General features: G+C 35.4%; 1 protein-coding gene across 5 annotated transcripts; it reads right to left on the bottom strand.

Annotated features, from left to right (window-relative positions):
- Positions 1-661: 661 nt before the first annotated feature.
- On the bottom strand, positions 662-23,494 carry C1H4orf33 (chromosome 1 C4orf33 homolog). Of its 5 annotated transcripts, none has more exons than XM_059378380.1 (6): positions 23,425-23,494; positions 11,964-12,153; positions 8,646-8,706; positions 6,120-6,171; positions 5,782-5,981; positions 662-3,564 (listed from the first exon to the last, which is right to left on the bottom strand). In XM_059378380.1, exons 2-6 carry the CDS (start codon positions 12,142-12,144, stop codon positions 3,459-3,461), a joined length of 600 nt encoding a protein of 199 aa, XP_059234363.1. In that variant the 5' UTR covers positions 12,145-12,153; positions 23,425-23,494; the 3' UTR covers positions 662-3,458. The 5 variants fall into 5 exon arrangements, with proteins under 5 accessions (XP_059234363.1, XP_059234356.1, XP_059234372.1 ...); XM_059378373.1 differs by lacking the exon at positions 23,425-23,494 and adding an exon at positions 23,278-23,396; XM_059378389.1 differs by lacking the exon at positions 23,425-23,494 and adding an exon at positions 23,282-23,396.

The raw sequence follows: 23,494 nt of genomic DNA, 5'->3' as shown, positions 1-23,494 counted from the left end.
TACCTTCAGGTATTTTACTAGTAAGTCCCTGTAGATTATTTTAAATATGACTTTCCTATCCCAAACCAGCATATTATTGCCATATGAGTTAGTTGCTATTGTCAATTTTTAAACTATTTTCTGAATTTATCTAGGATGCCTAATACTGATACCATGATATGTAGTTATGAAGATACTTACGGTCTTTTGTAAGTCAGTATTTACCTTATATCAGCTCTCTTTTCAGATAGAAAAACATGCTTAATAAATGAAAAAAATTAGTTAATAAGCCACATTTAGCTAGCACTAGTGATTGTTCAGTGGGACAATATACAGAAGTTAACTTCATTTATTTACAGCTTATTTTATAACAATATTTTATTAAGCTATAATTACACAAATCTTAAATGTATAGCTTGGGGAAGGTTCACAAATGTATACAGCTATGTAACGGTCAGCCAAATCAAGATACAGAATATTTCAACTACCCACTGCCCCAAATTCCCTCATGTCCCTTTTTCCAGCTAGTTTGAATGCCCTGCCCTCAACCGGAGCAATCACTGTTCTGAGATGTATCACTGCAGCCTAGTTTGGCCTATAATTGGCCTTCATATAAATAATTACACAGAATGTTTTATATATATATATATAAATATATATATATATATATATATATCTGGTTCATTTTGCTCAACGTGATGTTTTCGAGACTCATGTCGGTTATGGCATGTACCAGTAGTCCATTTGTTGTCATAAGTAGTAGTAGTAGTAGTAGTAGTAGTAGTCTGACTATATTGCAGTTTGTCTATCCATTCTCCTGTGGATAGAAACTTGGTTGTTTATAGTTTTGTGCCATGAATAAAACTGCCATAAACTTTCATTTCTCTTGAGTATATGTCTAAGAATGAAACTGCTGAAACATAGAGTAGGTGTGTATTTAAGAAATTTTCAGTTTTCCATAGTGGCTGTACTATATATTACATTCCTATCCATATGGTATGAAAGTTCTAGGTACCCTACATTCCCATTATTGCTTGATATTATCAATCTTTTTCAGTTTTAACCATTTAACCAATGTGTATATTTTGTAATTTTAGTCAGTTAGTATCTTGTTGTGGCTTTAATTTGCATTTCCTTCAAAATAAGTGATGTTGACTTTCTATATACTTATTGGCCTTTTGTATTTTTTTTTTCTGTGAAGTGTCCCTAACTGGCTTCTTATATTACTGGTTTATATTCTTCATATATTCTGGATAAATATTCTTTGTTTGATATGGATATTTTGAACACTTTATTCCAATCTGTGACTTGCTTCTTCATTTTCTTAATGGAAGCTTTTGATGAACAGAAAGTTTTGATTTTGATGAAGTCTAATCTTTTTCTTTGTTAGTGCCTTTCATGTCCTATTTGAAAAAAAAAAATGTTTCTCTACCCTGATTATAAAGATTTTCTCCTAGATCTTTTTCACTTGGTCAGTTACATTAATTTTTCTGTAAGCTGTCAAGTAGAGGTCAAGGTTTCGTTTTTGTTTTCATGATTTTTACAGTAATTCAATACCATTTGTTGAAAAGATTATCCTTTTCCCTTTTAAATACATTGGCACCTTTGTCAAAAATCAAAAGAACTTTAAGGGGGTAGGAGAAGAATCAGTGAAACAAGATGGGATTGGGAGGGAGACAAATCATAAGTGACTCTTAATCTCACAAAACAAACTGAGGGTAGCTGGAGGCAGGGGGGTTGGGAGAAGGGGATTGGGTTATTTACATTGGGGAAGGTATGTGCTATGGTGAGTGCTGTGAAGTGTGTAAACCTGGCGATTCACAGACCTGTACCCTGGGGATAAAAATATATTATATGTTTATAAAAAAAAATAAAAAGAACTGCATATTGTTCTCTTTCCGGTTTCTCTATTCTGTTACATTGATGTATTTGTCTAAATCTATGCCAAAGTTACACCGTCTTTATTATTGAAGCTTAGTAGTAAGTTTGGAAGTCAGATTGTATAAGTCCTCCAACTTTTTCTTTTTCAAAATTGTTTTGGCTATTTTGAGGTTCCTTGCTGTTCCATATAAAATTGGAGTCAGTTTGTCAATTTATACTCCCCAAAAAGTGGCCTGTGATTTTTAACTGGGATTGTACTGAATCTATAGATCAATTTGGAATAGCAAATTAGGCAGCTTATTTTCTCCTATGTAAAGAAATCTATAGGTGGGCAGTCCAGATATGATACATTACTCTATTGCACTGTTTAGAACACAAGCCCTTTGCCTTACTGCTCAGGGGAACCTGGACTGTCTCCTCATTGATACAATATAGCTAGTGTGTTACCTCAGGTTTGAATTATGCAATGCAGGAAAAAGTAAGAGGAGGGCAAAGGACAAAAGGTAAAACATGTAAGGCAGCTGAATCTTTCATCTTTAAAACATCTTTTCTTGAAGTTCCACTTAACACTGCATACTCACATCTCATTAACCTGAAGTGCTTTTGCATATCATTTCTATCTGCAAAGGAATCTGGAAAAATGTTTTTGTGCAATGACCCTAAAAATTCAGGTTCTGTTAGTAAAAAACAAGAGGATAAATTACATTGTTGAGTAAACAACTAGGTATTCTGTACAAGTAATAAAAGTTCTTTAAAAAAAAGTTCTCCTGAAAGACTGCTAGCCTCTGAGTTAAGAATGCTAGTGAAAGACCAGGTTTGGTGGAGAAATTCATAGATGATATACTAGATGGCTTTAAACACTGAATTATATCACAACACAAAATTTGAAAAATTCTAGACCAGGAGTGTTTGATGTTTATAAAATAAAGTGAAGATATTTTGGCATCTGGTTTAACAGCATTAAGAAAATGTCATCTGTTTGTAAATGAAAGTAGAACCTGCTGCCCAAATTTAAGACTACTTCATTCCATTTCCTTCTACAGACTAAAAATAATCTCAAGACATGAAAAACAGCTGGTTATATACATATGTATCTTAATGATGCCTTAACAGATGTGGATGTCCTGCTTATCTGAAATAGGTCATTGTTTTCAATCTACTTCAAGAATGCACAGAAGATTCCAAGTAAAGAATCCGTGTATGTTACACGGAACTTTAAAAAAATGCACAAATAAGATGTTCCAGTGTCAGGCTGGCTAAGGTTTAGGGAGGTAGAAAGAGAAATAACAGTGTTAGTTGATAGAGTCAGGGATATCCGGGGTGATGGATATGCAAAGCAGATAGAATATGATGGCTCCTAGACTGAATGACTCTGAGAAACATTTTCACTTTCTAGATAAAGTCACCTACAAACTTTCTATTTTCTTGTTAATTCATATACAACGTGCTACAAAGATACTCTATTTTCACTGATCTCTATGAAAATAGTTGTTCTTGAAGTGTACTGGTGGTATCATGATTAAAAAGATTATACATATTGTTGGTTTACCTTAAAAGATACAGAGAAGAAATGATTGATATGGTCATCTACTATACTCCTATACATCAGGTTTCTCTATTAACCACAGCTCTGATTCTGGTTGTTTCCATTCTTCTCCAAGCAGTGTATTAAAACTGAAAGGCTTGAAGTATTCCAGACGATGGCTAAACACAAAGAAAAAGAAGGTCGGAACTGAAATAAATTATGCATTTGTAAAATAGTTGTCCTGAAGGGCTATTTATTTGTCACATCTGTGACAGAACAACATTATAAAAATACCAAAGGTAAGAGGAATTCTAAGTGTAAAACTTTCTCACTCTTGCTATCAAACATTCAGCTCTGAAATTCACCCACATTTCAAAACACTCTCCTCTTAATTCTAGAAAAGCTCCCTCACAGCTGAGGGAAGAATTAAAAATCAACCCTCAAAACCTGACTGATTCTATCTAGCCTTAAACAAGTATTATACCCTTAGAGATTTTTTACATTTTAATTTTGATACACTTTCTATGCTATATAGAAAATCATTTTAAAGTTTCAGCTCTGTAACTTAGAGGATTGACTACTTTGCCAAAGCAAGAGAGGTGAATGTAAAAAGGATTTAATCCTACTTATTTTCTTTCTAGGAAAACCATTTAAGTATTGTGGTTTAATGAGGAGACAAAGGCTTGACTAAATGTTACAATGGGTCTCAGCTGTGCAGGAAATCATTCTGCACAGCAGACTCTACCTTGATTCTACCTTGAACAATGGTATACTCATACTTTCATCTAGGGTAAGTCTCTAATAACTTATAAATGAGAAGCCTGAATACAGGAAGGCATTAGCTGGTGAAGAACCAGAGAAACAAGCCATCTTGTTTTGAGGGCCCTGAGTAAGTTGCATTTGGATTCCTGTCCCATTCTGCTACCCTGACCAGACTGAACCAGGCTGAACCTGGTTTAGAGTCACACTCTCAATCCAGAATTAAGAAGTTAAGGAAACTTCCAGTTATGAAATGAATAGGTCACAGGGATAAAAAGTACAACCTAGGGAATATACTCAATGGTATTATAACAGCATTCATTGTGCAGAGACTGATGGTAGCTACAGTTGTGAACATAGAGTAGTATATAGATTTGTTGAATCATTATTTTGTACACCTGAAACTAATGTAACATTGTGTATCAACTATACTTCAATTTTTTAAAAATTAAAACAATAAAAGAGGTTAAGGAAACAACAGAGATGGATAAGAGGTAGCAAGAAGAGAAAAGCAAAAGGGAAGGATAAGAAAAAGGGTTAGGACTGGGGACAAAAGCAAAGGGAAAGGTGTGTCAGGCAGAATAAAGGAATATACTAGAAAAGATAAAGGCAAAGTGAGTGAAGTAAGAGCATAACAGGAAGGAGAAAGCTACAGGGAGAAGGACAGAATAGCACTTTCTAAAGGTAAAAAGGCAGGAAGTCAGTCTACCATGGCACAAAGCTCACCAGGATATCTCTGTTAGGCTCTCGTAAACAGGCAAACTCACCAGACTGGGCACCAAGCACACCCAGAGAGATACAGAGCAGGAATCTCAGCTTTTCCCTAGTAAAGCATTTGCCTTTACTGTGTTTACAGCAGTCCTTGAAGCACAAAGAAAGCTGGCCAAGAGCTACATTCTCCTTAAGTAACAGCTTCAGGAGCAAAGAGCTAAGACTCAAACTGAGGAAGTATAGGAGATACCTTAGCTTATATGCCTGCTGTGCCACAGAAGCCAATATCTCTTGTGATAACAACTCCACTATTACAATTTCTAACAGCCCCATGGGAAACAAGACTTCTAAAGGGAAATCCCAAAGACATGCTGCCCCTATCAGGTGTTCAGAGTTTATTCATAATTCCTCTCAGATCAGAATCAATTCACCAATTAAGGGTCATTATTATGACAGGCAAAATTGCCTAGAAATACAGTTGACATTTTTATCTTTATGAGGTTACCAGAGAAAGTAAGCTAGAAAGTTAACTGAAGGTCACATTCTCAAACAGCAAGAAAGGCTTTATTAACCCTTTACTCATACCAGAACACAGATGTCTCTGGCCATTTAACTCTGAAAGGAATCATAAATGAATTCGCAACAATATTTTGATACTTGCTGTTGCAATACTCACTAAGCAAGATTTTTCTCATACCACTATGGAAATATAAGTGCAGTGCTCTACTGACAGCAGTAAGAGAGACTATGTCTGTCCAAAGTCAGTCTGTCAAGTATTTACTGAGGACCATCAGGGAACATATGACTCTACTAGATATTTGAACACATATGTTTTCTTGGAGTGAAAAATGTTACTACTGTTCTACCCATAATTAGTTTACCAAAAACTCAGAGTTGGAACCTATCTTCATTTAATTTCTACTTACAAATCAGGTTTTTGTCCTTGTTGCAGTTCATGTTGAGGTATCGGGTAAAGAGCTTCATAGTTTCTTTTATCTGTTGATCCATGAATTGCAAATGAATTGAATTTTGTCACATTTGGTGGAAAATAACTCCAAGGAAGATAAGCTCTGCCTTCCCATTTTGTCTCTCCTCTAGACACTTTGTATGACAGAGCAAGTTCTTGCTACAGAAACAACATGTGAAACACATAAGGTAAATTCAGATTTATATTTTAAACATTCTATTTAAGATATGTATCTTTTACATATGTATCTTAAAGATTACATTTAGGGATTTTTTTCTAATATTTTTATTTACTTACTTTCCAGACATTTCTTCTTCCAGAGAGTAAGAGTACCAAATGTTGTCCATGACTGTCAAAATTAAAATTTGTCATGAGTGTTTGAAAGAAACAAATGTTACCTTCTTTACTTTCCTTCATATCTGCAATATGTGCTTATAACTCAGTTTCCAAATAATTAAAAGATGCAAATGAATAATGGATAATTAAAGAGAGGACTAGTGTGCTCAGTTACTTAGAAATAGCATCTTTGAGTTTATCATTTTTCAGATAACTGCAGTGAAAAGCATAAAGCTACACATGTCCAGACTGCTTTTTATATTCTGTAAATAAGAATTTATATAAAAAAATACTTCAACTGGTTAGATGGTACAAAGTATGAAAAAGGGGTGGAGAGTACCATAGTATCCGGTACTCAATAAAACCCATTTCAAAAAATATGTACTCTAGGAGAAGCTGGCACCAATTTCAAAGTCTGAATCCAATAACTTTACTAAAGGCTACTTCCATGGGGGAAAAAAAAAAAGAACTATCTGAAGCTCATTAGGAAGATAGAAAATAAAAACATAGATTGTCTACTACAGGTCAACAAGTTGAAGATTTTAATTTGTATCTATTCTCTTGCACAACTGTCCTCAACCTGCCTGCCTCTTGTATTTTCCTGCTTTTTACCATTAGTTTCAGACACTGGTGACACATTTTTCAAGATAAACAAAATATAACCTCATGTGAAATTCTATTAAGAGAGCATAATTGGGATTAATCAGGTCAGTTAGAATCAAAGGATTTTAAGTAATTATATGAAGCAAATTTACTGTCAGTGGAAAAGACTGAACATTTCTACTCAGATGCTCTGTTGTGATCTTTTCAGGGAAGACTTCCCTTCAGTAAACTATTCCAACAGAAGACAATTATTATTTTTCATTTAAAAGTTCTCTGCTTATTTTTATTATTATTATGCAACTTTCAGAATATCCTAGGAGGGATAAAAGTCCTTGCAAATCAAAACAACAATATTCTTCATGTTGCTTTCCCAGAGGTTAATTAACTGTCACAGGAGTTCATTGTCAGAAGCAAAACCATAATAATTGATTGATAACTGTCCCGTAATATATGAAGCCACATTACTCTACAGATTTTTAAACTTATTAATAATGTAACTTAAAATATATTTTTAAATTATTAATTTTATACATGTTTATCACATAATTTTAAAACAAAAGGGAATCTAATTATCCTATTCATCCATTTTCACTTTGTGAAAATAAACTGATATTATCATCTAATGAAATTAAAACTAAGGATAAAACTAGAATTTCTAACACATCCAAGTTCTTAACCGCTTTCTAGACAAGTAATAAACCTATTTGCCTTAGCTTTTTCACCTGTTTGATGAAAATAATCACACAGCAGTTGAAGTTTTCTTACCTCACAAGACAGTTAAGTCATATTTTTCAATAAAAGACACTGGCATGTTAGTTAAAAGGTGACAAAGATATATGATTATTCTCAAAAATATAATTATGAACAGCTAGGCTTTCCACATTAGAATTAGCAAGAAATCAAACTAAGGGAAAAGAAAATGATACCTAAAATATTTAAATCAACTGTTTGGGACTCTGCCCACCCTACAAAGGGACAGAGGCTACCGAATATTAGATACTGAAAGGCATTTAAAGGTCATTTAAAATGAAAAGTGGCAATACAAAGAAATATTTCATTACTAAATATTTTACTAATTTAGAATTTGTTATCATATAGATAACAAGTAGGTATAAATTTACTTTTTCACATATGCAGGGAAAAGAGTAAAGTAAACAAAGTAAACAGGGTTTCCAAATGACTGGTTAAATTTGAACAAAAGAGTCCAAGATTAATATTTTTAATAAGTCTAAAAAAAACTATGTGTCATTTAATTTTTATCCCTGGCACTGAAGACAAAGTGATGTAGTATACACTCAATAAATAAATGATGAATAAAGGAAAGAATATGCAACACATAAAATTTATATAATTATGCAACACATAAAATTTAAGTTTAATCTAGTTATTTAAAAAAATTCCTTAAAAGAAACTAGTTCAATTCATTGTATTTATATCTCCCTTTATTTCTGAATAGGTAATTCATAATGATATAAATTTCATAATAAGTAATGAAAGACAGTTTCTGTTATTTATAATGATTTTTCATTTTACCAAAAAACTTTCAATTTATTAGAAAACCAACCACATTAGTGAACTGAAAACAGTATCAATGTAATATTTTAAGTAATGAAAGACAGTTCCTGTTATTTATAATGATTTTTCATTTTACCAAAAAACTTTCAATTTATTAGAAAACCAACCACATTAGTGAATTGAAAACAGTATCAATGTAATATTTTCAAACATTTATAAAATATGTTTTACTTGAGAATAAAGTATATGTAATTCAGATTAGCATTCTTCCTTTTGGTTGAGCTTTTAACATGAACCATATAATTTATAACCAGAAATTAACTATATTCAAATTATGAAGCTGTGAGTTAGAAAAAATTTTATACTTACGGACAAAGTTCAACTTCTAAATACTGTTCAGTTATGTCATTCAAGAAAAATGCTTCCACAACTTTTGAAAACAGAGAAGACATACCAAGAAATTTAATTTTACTTCACTAATAAATTATTTTTTTAGAGTATAAAGTGAATTAACTCATTATTTTTAACTATAATTCTATCTCATAAGAAAAGGGGGAAAGCAAATAAATACACATTGCCCGGAAGAAGAAATACATAAAAAACAAATCACCAATTTTTCCCATATCAGATTGTCCTAAGATTAAAAATATTAATAAAGCCTAGTGTTGGGTGAGGTTCTTAAAGAAACGAATGTTATTACACAGACTTTGAACCAGTTATCTTCTTCTAAGATTTAATCTTCAGAAATAATCAGAGAACTGGGAAAAGTAAGTATAATGCTATTCACCTAAGTATTGCTCAAAAATAGAGAATGATCTACATGGTTATTTCCTATGATATAAATAAAACTATTACACAGGAGAGCTGTTAAGTAAGTTATGGAATTCATATATTCCATGCAATAGAATATAATGCAGTCATTACAATCAAATATACAGTTGAATTCTTTTTAATATTTTATTTTTTTATTTGAGAGAGAGAGAGATGGCAAGAGAAAGCAGGAGTGGGGCAGGGGGAGAGGGAGAAGCAGACTCCCCACAGAGCAGGGAGCCTGATGCAGGACTCAATTCTAGGACCCTGGGATCATGACCTGACCCAAAAGCAGACATTTAACCCCCTGAACCACCCAGGTGCCTACCAAGTGGATACTCTTAATAAAAATACCAAGAGGGAAGGAGGTATGGATTGCTGCTACACCCACACACCAAAAAAAAACCCAGACACTTAGCTCAAAAAGTGGTTTAGGGAAGGATTCCTGGAGAGGGTGCTATCTAAGCTCCACCTTGAAAGATGAGTTGGAATTGGGGGAAGAAGAATGATGGAAAGGACATTCCAGGGTGAAAGAGAAGTGCAATCAAATGTACATGATTAGGAAATATCATCCCTTAAAGAACTACAAGCAGTCCGGTCTTCCTAGGCAAACATTTCAATGCACAGAGAAGGAATGCTGCAAAGAGAATAAGGGGCTAGGTCATGAAAAATCTTATATAAAGATCATTAATGGGGCGCCTGGGTGGCTCAGTGGGTTAAGCCGCTGCCTTCGGCTCAGGTCATGATCTCAGAGTCCTGGGATCGAGTCCCGCATCGGGCTCTCTGCTCAGCGGAGAGCCTGCTTCCCTCTCTCTCTCTCTGCCTGCCTCTCCATCTACTTGTGATTTCTCTCTGTCAAATAAATAAATAAAATCTTAAAAAAAAAAAAAAAAGATCATTAATAAGAAGGGCGAAACTATCCTGAGAGGACAGGGAGCCTGAGAAGGTTTGCAAGGACCTGAATTATGAGTTTGAATTTTCATTTTAGATCCATCACTCTGGCTTCTAAGTGAAGGATGGATCTAAGGGTAAAAAGACCATAAAGGGTGCTTTGACTAGCCCAAGTAAAAGATCACAAAGGCCCAACCTACGGTACGAAGAGTGTGAATGAAGAAGAGGTACTAACTAAATCAGAGAAATGTTAAGGAGGTGAAGCTGGTAAGACTCATAAATAAATCCAAATATGGAGAGTGAGAGAAAAGGTTATCTTGGAAAGCTCTCATATTTCTATATGTAGTAAACTGATGTATTATAGTGTTTGAGCAACTGGGGAAAGAAGCAGGTTTATGAAAGAACTGGATGAGTTGAGTTTAGGACTTCTTGAGTTTGGTGTCTGTGGTACCTCTGGTAGATAAGTCACACTAGTGTCTATACCAGCAGGTAGCTGATATATACAAGTTCTGTATCAGTAAAACATAACATGTTTCACATATGATAAAAATTAACACTGACAAATATATGCTATACAGATGTTAGTATGGCCTACAGGAACCATCAAAGCTTTTTTTTTTTTTTTTTTAAGATTTTATTTATTTGACTGAAAGAGATCACAAGTAGGCAGAGAGGCAGGCAGAGAGAGAGAGAAGAGGAAGCAGGCTCCCTGCTGAGCAGAGAGCCCGATGCGGGACTCGATCCCAGGACCCTGAGATCATGACCTGAGCCAAAGGCAGCGGCTTAACCCACTGAGCCACCCAGGCGCCCCCAAAGCTTTCTTTAAAAGAAATGAAACCTATATTAGACCTTGAGCTAAGTGCATGAGAGGCAGGGGATGGGGAATAGAATGAGAAAAGGTACATGGGTGAGAATATGCATGGATAGTAAGACAATTAGCCTTTCAGAAGTCAAGCTTTTGGTTGACATATGATTCCACTTACATATTGAATCTAGAAAACAAAACAAATGAGTAAACAAAAGGTAGAAATAAACCCATAAATACAGAGAACAAACTCAGGGCTGCTGGGGGTGGGGAGAGTAAGGGGTACAGAGGGTAGGGGGATGGGCAACACGGATGAAGGAGAGTGGGAGATACAGTCTTCCAGTCACGGAATGAATAAGTCACAGAGATAAAAGTAACAGCATAGGGAATATAGACAGTGGTACTGGAACAGTGCTATGGAGACTGATGGTAGCTACACTTGTGGTGAACACAGCATAATGTAAAAACTTGTCAAATCACTATGTTGTAAACCTGAAACTAATGTAACATTGTTATATTAAAAAAGAGTTTTTGATTGAATAGGATAGCCCAATTTATGAGTATTCTGAAAGCTTAAAGGAAGGGTTTGAATTTCATCTCAGGGATAGTTATGGTTTGCCATCTGAGGAGTGGAATCATAAAGAGTATTTCAGAAAGATAAGTTTGGTAGCTTAATTATGATACATTAGAAGGGGATCATAGAGCAAATCTGGCACAGTGTAATTTTATGGCATGTCCTTTAGCCTTCATTTGACATGTGAGATTAATTGCCAGTATAAAATAAAAACTACATTTCCTATTAAGGCTGACAGTATTTCTATAATAAGTAAAACATCCCCAAACTTCCACAGAGAAGGTTTATAAGGTTAAAGTAGCAATTCGAAGATACTTAAAGACAAAACAGAAATGCTGAACTCTCCTTAAAATAGGTATCAGAAGTAAACGAAAGAACTATGGCAGCAATTTAAAAATCTGGATTTGTCATTGCCATTTTTCAGTGTTCTAGTTACATAGCTTAAGTCACATAAGTGATGGTGAAAAAGAATGAGAGATTGGTAGAGAACGGAAGAAACTGCGCATGTCAGTTGCTCGTAAGAGCGCTCACTTTCTTACAATAATAGTTCTAGGAGAGGTTATTATAGAGATTTATGTTTGCAGTAAAATACAGTACTTCCACTTACCTTCATAATTCCACAGTTCATTGTAAGGTTTTCCTGGTTCTCCAAGTGGGGCTGGAGGATCATTGAAAAATGGAGCACTAACTTCCACCATCACTCCTCCATCACCTGGATTCAGCCTGACAAACACTGGCTCATGCTTCACGGGAAAACCATCCCAAGTGTATTGAATTTTAAAATCCATCTGAAGACTCTAAAGGAAAAAAGAATAAAACAAACTCTTTAACAATTTACAAATGTTTCCTTTAGTTGGAAATGAAATTTTCAATGCCAAATAGCAGGCAGGAAGGCAGCAGAGTGACAAGAACATGGTTCTGAGAGTCAAAAGGCCATTTGTGTTATGGCAAACCATGGACAGGAGTTCTGTTGTAAAACAGGTTTTTGGATCCTAAAAGCTTTAGAACTAAGTCTAGATCCAGCCCAAGTTACCTTGTAAAGAGTATATCAAAATCATTTATTTTATTTTTTCAATGTTCCAAGATTCATTGTTTATGCATCACACCCAGTGCTCCATACAATACGTGCCCTCCTTAATACCCACCACCAGGCTCACCCAACCACACACCTTTTCCCCTCCAAAACCCTCAGTTTGTTTCTCAGTTCACAATCTCTCGTGCTTTGTCTTTAAAAACTGTAATTAAGTCCACCGATGACACTGTTCATATACTTAATAACTATAAGCATTATGAGTTTCTATGTCATCATTTGTCTCTTATTCTAAAATGTGCAGGTGTCTGAATTATTGGATCCCTTGGGAATCAAGATCATTCTAATAAAATTCGATCTGATTAAAAAAATAACTCTATAAGTCATCAGAAGCACTTCTGCTAACACTTGTTTCTTTGGCTAAAACCCTTTCTTTTTAGGGTGGGAGTTGCAGGGCAGGAGGTACTCCAACCATTTCAAAGTTAATAGAGTTTAATACTGTCTTCCTTGGTCTCAGGGTATAGATTTTCTTAGCTACTTCAATTGTTGAAATTTCACATATTAAATGACCACGTTTGGTTAATCCTTTATCTCCCAATTAGAAATGGGAATGGAATTAGCATTTAAACTTTGAAATAGACTAAATACATTTGATACAAGCAGTATTTGCATTTTTGCCTTTTTTCTAAGGATTAACTAGACATCCATAGCATTCTAGTAACAAAATTACATTTTTTTAAAGATTTATATATTTATTTATTTGACAGACAGAGATCACAAGTAGGCAGAGAGGCAGGCAGAGAGATAGGGAGGAAGCAGGCTCCCTGCCGAGCAGAAAGCCCGATGTGGGGCTCGATCCTAGGACCCCGAGATCAAGACCTGAGCTGAAGGCAGAGGCCTTAACCCACTGAGCCACCCAGGCACCCCCAAAATTACATTTTTTATTAAACACTATATCAGGAATTCTATAAACATTATCTCACTTAATTTCACAACAAACTTACAGAGGAACCGTTTTTATCCTCATTACAAATCAAGAAACAGATTTGTCTGTTTGCCACATGGTTGGCAAACCATGAAACTGAATCAATGTAGTCATGTTTTCCCAGCTGAAGACATTTCAGGAATCTGCAAGGAGATGCAAACCTCCTTTTAAGAGTGGTAGAGTCCCCAAATCATACGAGGTCCTTATGTCTTGTTCAGAAGATAATCTTGATTAGTAACAATGCTATTTCCAGACTTAAATTTCCCTTATCTGAAGTCTTTGAATGCATTTCCTCGCTTTATATGTTATTTTTACTGCAAATAAGTTAAGTTTTGGATAAATTTATTTCAATGAATAGATACTACTAGGTACCAATCATTGGGAGACCCAAATATATATGCTCTGTCCTACACAGGAATCCAAGATCTTTGAAAACCTTTTTCTAAAGTATATAGCTCTTCCTAATTTTTACTACATGTTAACAAATTTTAATTGATAACCTCAAAAACTTCAAAATAATTCTGGTATTACAACCCATTTGCAACTAATAGTACTTGAGAAGAGGATATATTTAGTAATTTATATTCTTTATTATTAAAGTAAGCACAGTGAGTGATAGGATTGTATAAATTGATTCTGATTTTTGTAGAATTTAGTACTGATTTATATGGAATAAAAACCTCAATAATAAACTGATTCTTTTTGTTGTTGTTGTTTAAAGATTTTATTTATTTATTTGACAGAGAGAGATAACAAGTAGACAAAGAGGCAGGCAGAGAGAAAGAGAGAGAGGGAAGCAGGCTCCCTGCTGAGCAGAGAGCCCGATGCGGGACTTGATCCCAGGACCCTGAGATCATGACTGAGCCGAAGGCAGCGGCTTAACCCACTGAGCCACCCAGGCGCCCTGATTCTTTTTTTTTTTTAACCAACATTTTTTTAAAAATTTCTTTTCAGTGTAACAGTATTCATTGTTTTTGCACCACACCCAGTGCTCCATGCAATCCGTGCCCTCCTTAATACCCACCACCTGGCTCCCCCAACCTCCCACCCCCCGCCCCTTCAAAACCCTCAGGTTGTTTCTCAGAGTCCATAGTCTCTCATGGTTCACCTCCCCTTCCAATTTCCCTCAACTCCCTTCTCCTCTCCATTTCCCCATGTCCTCCATGTTATTTGTTGTGCTCCGCAAATAAGTGAAACCATATAATATTTACTCTCTCTGCTTGACTTATTTCACTCAGCATAATCTCTTCCAATCCCGTCCATGTTGCTACAAAAGTTGGGTATTCATCCTTTCTGATGGAGGCATAATACTCCATAGTGTATATGGACCATATCTTCCTTATCTATTCGTCTATTGAAGGGCATCTTGGTTCTTTCCAGTTTGGCGACCATGGCCATTGCTGCTAAAAACTGATTTTCTTTAGTTGAAATATCAAAGCACATTCTTCATACATAAGTGGTTAAACTTCAATCCCAAATTTTGGTACTATTAAGTATCATCTTGAAGCATTCAGGAAGACATAAGAATAAATCAAGATGTTAGAAAAGCTGATTAAATCTGATTCTTATACCAATATGCTGAGAGAAAATGCTATTCTCCTAACTTGGAGCTTGACAATCCTGGCAAAATATAATTTTGCAACTAGGAAGTTTTGACAGATTCACTCATTCTCCACAGAACCACCATATGTACAAAAATACTGTACACATTAGAATGATCCCTATCTTAATCAGTAGGGTTTCCACCAGGGAATTTCCAACTTCTCGCTCTTCAAGGCAATCATCTCTACGTCCACATGGAATTAAAGCACATTCAGTGATTGGATCCTAAAAATGGCCTGTAATTTCCATGCACATGTCTGGTCAGAGTGAGGTGTATTTTACAGCTTCAAATTAATTCTAAATGTAATCTTATCTGAAAGTTAAGAAGAAATTAAATATAAAAGCATAGCTACTCTAGTTGAGAGTATAAGGTATGGATACCTCAAGACTTTCTACTGGCCCTTTTCCCTGATTTTTTTGAGTAGTGTTTAAAATTACTGTAAGAAATGCCAATACTGTAAGAAGTGCCATGGCTGACATGCCCAAGGGTAGAATGTAATTTTGGCTTTAACTGCATAAAATGGTTTTAGTTTCCTGTTAGAATGACAAATTTGTTAATTTGCTTAAAGGACAATTATGTTAATCCAAGTGTGCATAATATTTATAACCAATATAACCTAAAAAAGTATAGTCCTACCCACTAATTTACAATGTAATCTAAAGATAACCTGGACCTAGACAGAAATAACTGATTCTCCTTCCAACTTCCAAGGGATACTGAGAACTGTCTCCTGAAGCTTAATTCTCATGACCTCTCAGTTTTTTTGTCTGCACATGTGCTCATATGAAGTAAAGACAATTCTACTGTAAATGTCCTTTGTGACCTGTGCTAGTGTGTACCCCCTGCTCTACTTCCTGTCATTCTCTACTGCCTGTACATTGCTCTGTTTTGATTCACAGCATTATACCACATGACATATTTGTTTATTGTCTCCTCATTCCCAACTAGAATGCCTGTAAGTAATAGGAACTCATTATTTATTTATCAAGTGAATAATCACCTTAGTCTCTGGATCCAAAATTTCATGATTCTAAGAAATCAGCTGTGTTTGTGGTATCACTCTCTTTCAACCAAAACAACTATAAATAAGGTGATATATCTAGAAACTTCCTTTCAGTTTAGTTTATCAAAAGTTTATTAACTACTCGCTTCTTTTGAGTACCATACCAGGTGCTAGGGAAATTAAGTATAAGCCTATGGGGAGTTAGAGATGATTCTCATGATTCTCAGAGATGATTCCAACCAAGGCTCATGTAGCTAAACCAGCTAGGTCTATTATCAGTTGGTTCATTTTGTAGTCCAATTTAATAAGGTTGGATCTATATACCAAACTAAGTTTTAAATGAGTCCAAGATTTACAAATAAAAAACAAATTAAAAAAGAAAAAATGATTTTTAAAGATGATCTTAGAGTAGAAAAGTCTTTTAAAATATAACCCCAAACCCAAAAGACATAAAAGAAAAGAGTGATATATTTGGCCGCATAAAAATAAAAATAACAAAACTGAAAGCAGAAGTCTGCTTACACCCACCAAAAGAAAAGCACACCATTACAAAATCAAAAGACAGTTTCGGGAAAAAAATATCTGCAACATGTATTTCAGACAAATCAGTAACTTCTTTAATGTTTAAAGGGCTCCTAGAAATCAATAAGGAAAAAGATCAATATCCCAGTGGAAAAATGGGAAAAAACAGTTCGCAGAAAATAAATGCAAAATTTTCAACCTCACATGATAGAAATGCAAATTAAAACAACAATAAATTACTATTTTCACCAACTGGAAAGCTTGACAACATTCTGTGATATGAGGACTGAGAAATAATCACATTATTATTGTTGGGACATAACTGGTACAGCCTCTGGGAAAAGCAATCCCTCAAAATCTATCAAAACAAAAAAATGCAAATATTCTTTGATTCAGTAATTCTAGTTCTAAGAGTTATTACACGTGCACATATTCAAAAATGACATAAGTATAAAGATATTCACTGTGACATTGTCTACAATAACAAAATATCATAAGCAATTTAAATACCCATCAGCAGAGGAATGGTAAGGAATTTATGCTATATCATGGAATGAATTACTATGTACCTGCTAAAAAAGAGTAGAGCAACTCTCTCTATATATCTAAAATATATTAAGTGAAAACAGCAAGGTGCAAAAAGTATGAATTTATTTTATTAAAAAAGAAGACTATTTGCATCTATGCTTGTGAAAGTATACACTATCTCAGGAAGCATACACAAGAAACCAGTGATGGCAGTGGTTACCTCTTTTGAGAGAATTATTTACTTGAGACAACAGAGCAAGGGAGGTTTACTTTCAACTGTTGTTACTAAAAACAAAACTACCTGGATTTTATACTATGATAGACACTATTAAAAAATAAATGAGTAATTTAAATTTATTTATTTATTTTTTAAAGATTTTATTTATTTATTTGACAGAGAGAAATCACAAGTAGATGGAGAGGCAGGCAGAGAGAGAGAGAGAGAAGCAGGCTCTCTGCTGAGCAGAGAGCCCGATGTGGGACTCGATCCCAGGACTCCGAGATCATGACCTGAGCCGAAGGCAGCGGCTTAACCCACTGAGCCACCCAGGCGCCCCTTTAAATTTATTTTTGTAAAGTCCATTTTATGGCTGGATCTCTCAGAGTATGCAATCTACCTCTTCTCTATATTGTATATGCTGAACATTACTGAAATGTCAGAATGAATACTGGGAATATTATTGAAGGAATATATTCATTCAAAGTGATCACCAGTCTATTACACAATTTTGATGCTGGTTGTTCAGACTTTCTTAAAAGAATGTTCATTGCTAATTTGTGTTTTTCCACATTTTAACCTCTACTCTCCAAATTACCCTTTCATCAAAAAAGTCACAATTTTTAAATTATTTTCATGCTTGTCTGTACTATGGACAGGCCTTATAGAAGGAAATTAAGGAAGAGAAATGAGAAAGAACTCCTAAGTGCCTAGGAGACAAAAAACGTTCCACAAAGGTTAAAATTAGGAAGTTATGGAAAAGATGTTTTCTCAACACAACGTTTTACAAGGAAAATTTCCAAATTCTTCTATTCACGAAATATTCTTTAGTTTCCTACAATAATTATTTTTCAGTTTGCATTCTGCTTCCACGGGCACCCCTACCTTATAAAAAAAAAATGGAGAAATGAGGAAGTGAGACGGAAAGCGGGAGTAAACTGTTCCAACAGAAGAAGCTGCTGAAAAATAAGTTAGCAGAGAAAAAGCTAACAAGACTAGGTCAAAGTGCAAGTAATGACTGAGGAAACACCGTGTAACAAGAAGAGAACACAGACCTGGAAGTTCTTTACCTTGCTCCACTCAGCTCCCGGCTTTCTGCAGAGGTGACTGGAGAGCCTTAGGCTCCGCCCAGATTCCTACACAGGCTGGGCCAGGGCTTGGAGGACTGAAGCCCACTCTATCCGGTTTTTGCCCGAGAACCTGGGTGGCTCAGTGGCTTAAAGCCTCTCCCTTCAGCTCAGGTTATAGTATCAGGGTCCTGAAGAGAGCCCCACATGAGGCGCTCTGCTCAGCAGGGAGCCTGCTTCCCCCCCATCTCTCTCTGCCTGCCTCTCTGCCTACTTGTGATCTCTATCAAATAAATAAATAAAATCTTATAAAGAAAAAAAGGAGGCTAAAAAAAAAAAAAGAAAGAAAGAAAAATGTGAAAGGACCACCAGAAAACTCAATCACTCCACTGAAACTTGAGTGGTTTTTTAGATGGAGAAGAAAGGGTAATTCAGTAATATAAACACTGTGTAACAATCTTAAAATGAACTATAAATCATTAGGATTACAATAGAACACATACAGCAATAATTCACTTAATGTAACTAAAGGTTAACTGGCAATATAAGCAAAGCTGTAAATTAATTATATTACACTGGCCATAAACAATATTACCCTAAATGTAAATGATATTACATTGCTGGGACTACTGGGAGGCATATACATAGTGATTAAGGATTGTGACATTTTAATGCCTAGATTAAAATTCCAATTCAGGCACTTTCCATCTATGATCATCAACAAGTTACTGTAAAAAGGATTTTGTGAGATACATATATATATATAATACCTATATACACACTGTACACTGTGTGTGTATACATATGTGTGTGTGTGTGTGTGTATATATATATTTTTTTTTAGCATAGTGCCTAGCATATATGTAGTAAATACTCAGAAAGGATAAGCTGTTATTATTAAAGTATATACAGGTTTGCTTAAAGAAAATATTTCTCAAATGTCTTTCGGTTAAGTTAGTCAGTTAAGAGTCTGTCTTTTGGCCCAGGTCATGATCTCAGGGTCCTGGGATCGAGTCCCACATTGGGCTCCCTGCTCTGCAGAGAGTCTGCCTCTCCTTCTGCCCCTCATCAGGCTCATGCTCTCTCTCACTCTCAAATTAATAAATAAAATCTTAAAAAAATAAATTTAAAAAAAGGAAATATTTCTCTGTCTCAAATCACTAAAATTACAAGTTTCTTAAGTGCTTTTCCTATATAAAACTAGACGCAAGGCAGGATAGGCTAACTGACCCTTGATATAATAAAATATGGTTAAGTGCTCCAGAGATGTACAACATGGTTCTGGTTGGTTCAGTCTTACTTATCCTAGTAACTTCAGCATTTATCAACCTATTTTCCTTCATTTAGTGTCTCTTTCAGCCAAGACAGTGTGAACTTATTGTTTCTACACAGGATTAAAGGTAAGTAAATTCATAAAACAGTCATACATAAACTTTTAAACTTCTCTGTCCAGTCTGACCAGCAAACCCTCAGATGGTGAATGAAAAGATTACTCCATACACCTTAACAGGAGAAAGGAGAGGTCTGGGCACGAGAAGCCCTAGCAGAGAAAGGCCTTGTGCCAAATTTTGTCTCCACTTTTATTGGGGTCTTAGCAATACGTCAGGTGTAAGCACAAAGTGAGGAAGAAAGTGTTACTTTAATGGTCAGGATAATAACATATGAAACAGCATGTGATAAGGATGAGGAGGCAAGGAGTTGGTGAAGTACGTGACCACCACAGGTGCTTGTTTTTCTTCAAAACCTAAATATTGACTCCCTTGATGAGGACCTTGAGCAGCCATTTTGGCCAGGAAATTTGGCCATTTTCGGCCAGGAAACTTCAAAGGAGACCCAGTGTTCAGGGACTCCTCCTTTGTTTTTCAATTAGTCTCACCCAGGGAGGCACATACAAGTCAGATTTTGTCTATCCAAGCACTGTGAATTCCCTCACTTCTAAAGAAAAGGTAATAATTTCTAGAACTACAGTATTTCCAAGTAATAGAATCACTCTGTATTTTGGTTGCTGAGAGTTACCAAAATGTCTATAGAATCTGTGGGTTTAATCCGGCAAGGATTCACTACACCTGAACTTCACAGTTACTCTCAGAATACCGTGCATATTCTACATGTTTAAGTAAAGTGATCACAATTTTCTTCTGATCTGAAAGAGCAGATATTACATTAACGTGTAGACAGTATTCAAATATTGTTCAGGTAAAGTATTACAGTAGACCATATGAAATTGAAGAAAATCACAATTTCATATGGCTCAGCCTAAATATAATTTACTCAAAACATGCTTTTAAAAATCTCTTTGGGGGAAAATAGCTTTTGTATTCATTTTACTGAAACTATGATTTTTGTTTTCTAAAAATCACTTTTGGTGGGAAAGGGAAATAAGGAGTTATAGAGATATAGAGTTTCAGTCATGCAAGATGGAAGAGTTCTAGAGATCTGCTGTACAACAATTTAAGACTGCTAAATTGTCCACATGAAAATCTGAGAGATTTCATATCATTTTTAAACAAGAATTATAATAATAAAAAAGACAAGCTTAAAAAGAGAGCTCCCAATTTCTAGGCCATGCTTCTCTTGGCTGGTTAAAATAAACGTAATTATTTAATTAATTAATTTATTTATGAGAGAGAGAGCGCGCGCACAAATGGAAAAGCAGAGGGAGAGGGACAACCAGACTCTATGCTGAATGCAGAGGCTTGATCCCAGGACCCTGAGATCATGACCTGAGCTAAAATCAAGAGTTGAACACAACTGACTGAGTCACCCAGGTGCCACTAAAATAAACATAACTATTGTGTTTATTTTTATTTATTTATTTTCATTATTTTTATTTATGTTATCATTAAGAGCTTTTTGAAAATCTCTTTTTTATGGCATTTGATGACATCAGAGAATGTTTCATATGGTTTTCACCCTGGCTTAAATCTCCAACTTTATATTCTTCATGACGATTTCCACATAGTCCTGTGTGCTCAATGTCAATTTATTATAAAAATTATTATTAGTAAAAGCTATCAATTTTCAGGAGTTTTCTTACTGAAGAAATATATCTAACATAAAAACGTGAAATTGGGGCTAGAGCATGGTTAAACCCATACTAAGTAATTTTTCTCCCACATCTCATCCTTGTAGTCAGTTACACTAATAGATACTTTCCAAGCACATCCACTGAATTCTTTAAATTCATTCCTTCATCAGATATTTACTGAATGCTCATTGAAGTTCCAGGCACTCTGTTGGAGCCTGGAGACAAACTACAAAACAATATGATTTTTGACTGAAGGAAGAAGCATGAAGTATTAAGGAAACACCTTTCTTGGGAAAGTGGGTAGAGGACACAAAGGAACAAAGCAAGCAACACTAGAGGGAATACTTAAAGGATGAGTGGAAGCGTAACAATTTTGTTTAATAAGAATGAAAGATATTTTTAAAAAATCCACTGAAATACAAAAATCAGCAGAATCTTGTAAACCAGCTCCCCAAACTCTAAATCTCAAAACTGTAGCTTGTATTGAACTTAACCATATAAGCCAAATAGTTCAAGTACAGAGATAAAAATTCCAACTTCAGATATTTATTTTACACAATGGAAAGACCACTCATCATTTATATCCAGAAGGTTCTCTTTGCTTTCACCAAGAGTAATGTATCTTATCAACTTACACTGTAAATGTAGAATTAAGTTTATAACTGTTTGGTGCCAAATTAAACTACAATATGATAATATACAGATTTAAATGTAGGAGAATTTAAACACAAGCCCCTTGGGAAGTCAGTGAGGAGTTCATGAAGAAAGTCATACAATGACCTTCAAAAAATAGTAGAAGTTTGCCCACTCCATCTCTCCCTCCAATAAATTTTTTGTATTAACTTCATGGCCACCAGACACCAGACCAAGTTCAATCTTCACGGACACAAAACTAAACTTTTTTAAAAATGATTTTTAGATCTATCTCCCTATGTAACAGCCAGTCTTTAGAGGAAGGGACCACCTCATTCTCTCAGTACTAAGTATGGAGAAAGCTTCAGGACTTCGAATATCTAACTGGACACAGCTGGACACATTTAAAAAATTTCTTAATACATTCTGCTAACATTACTTCCTTTATGTAAGAGTCTGCAAATAGGACAAGAAAACTTAAATTGTTAAAGAGAAAGCCAAATGGAGGGACCTCTTGACCTGTTTAGTGAAACTACTTCAATAAAAACTCACAATCTATTTTTTTTTTTTTTTTTTTTTTTAGATTTCTATCTATTTATTTAACAGATCACAAGCAGGCAGAGAGGCAGGCAGAGAGAGAGGAGGAAGCAGGCTCCCCACCGAGCAGAGAGCCCGATATGGGACTCGATCCCAGACCTTGGGACAATGACCTGAGCCGAAGGCAAAGGCTTTAAACAACTGAGCCACCCAGGAGCCCCAAAACATACAATGTATTAATGTATTAAAAAGCACTAACACTAGTGGCTAGCATTTTCACTGCTAGTGTTGAAATTTCCCCGCAGAATTAAGATAAAGCTTAAACCCAGACAAAATCAATTTTTAATACTGGAAATTGTCATTTACCCCTGAATATAAAGCTTTGCCTATTAAAATGTAACTTTTTTCTTCTTTTCGAGGAAGCAAAGTTATTCTAAAGAAATAACTGGTGAGTTTGCAGGATCTTTGGAGTGCCTTTACCTATATGCCTTATTGATATAGTTACATATTTAAACAGCTATTTCCTTCCTCTAAAAGACCCAAAGAGGCAAGATCGTACTTAGCTGCTGGAGTTCAAGCCCATAATCAAAAATCCTCGGGAGGGTCAGCCTTGGTGGCGGGCTCTGAAGCCTCCAGACTGGGTTCCGCCACCAGCCGCAGAAATCTACTTATTTTCCACCCACTCTTTGCCTAGCGGGTTCTCCCAGTCCAGAAATGCCAAGTATCAGAGATCCTGGGAGCATTTAAGATATGCATCAGATGCCCTACCTACGTTTACATCTTCGGGATTTTCTTTAAAACACACACACACAAACACCGGCTCCAACACAGGAACACGCAAGCCAGCGAGCTCGCCCGCTGGCTCGCTAGTGGCTCAACCCGCTGTTACCCAGGTTCTCACAGCTCCGTCCGTACCTTGACAAATAGCCAATGGCGTGCAAGGACTCTAGGAAGCGCGATGGCGTAAGCGTGGACGTCCACGTGA

The sequence above is a fragment of the Mustela nigripes genome, chromosome 1 (assembly GCF_022355385.1).
Source record: "Mustela nigripes isolate SB6536 chromosome 1, MUSNIG.SB6536, whole genome shotgun sequence".
NCBI lineage: Eukaryota > Metazoa > Chordata > Mammalia > Carnivora > Mustelidae > Mustela > Mustela nigripes.
This window is presented reverse-complemented; position numbering and strand designations above follow the sequence as displayed.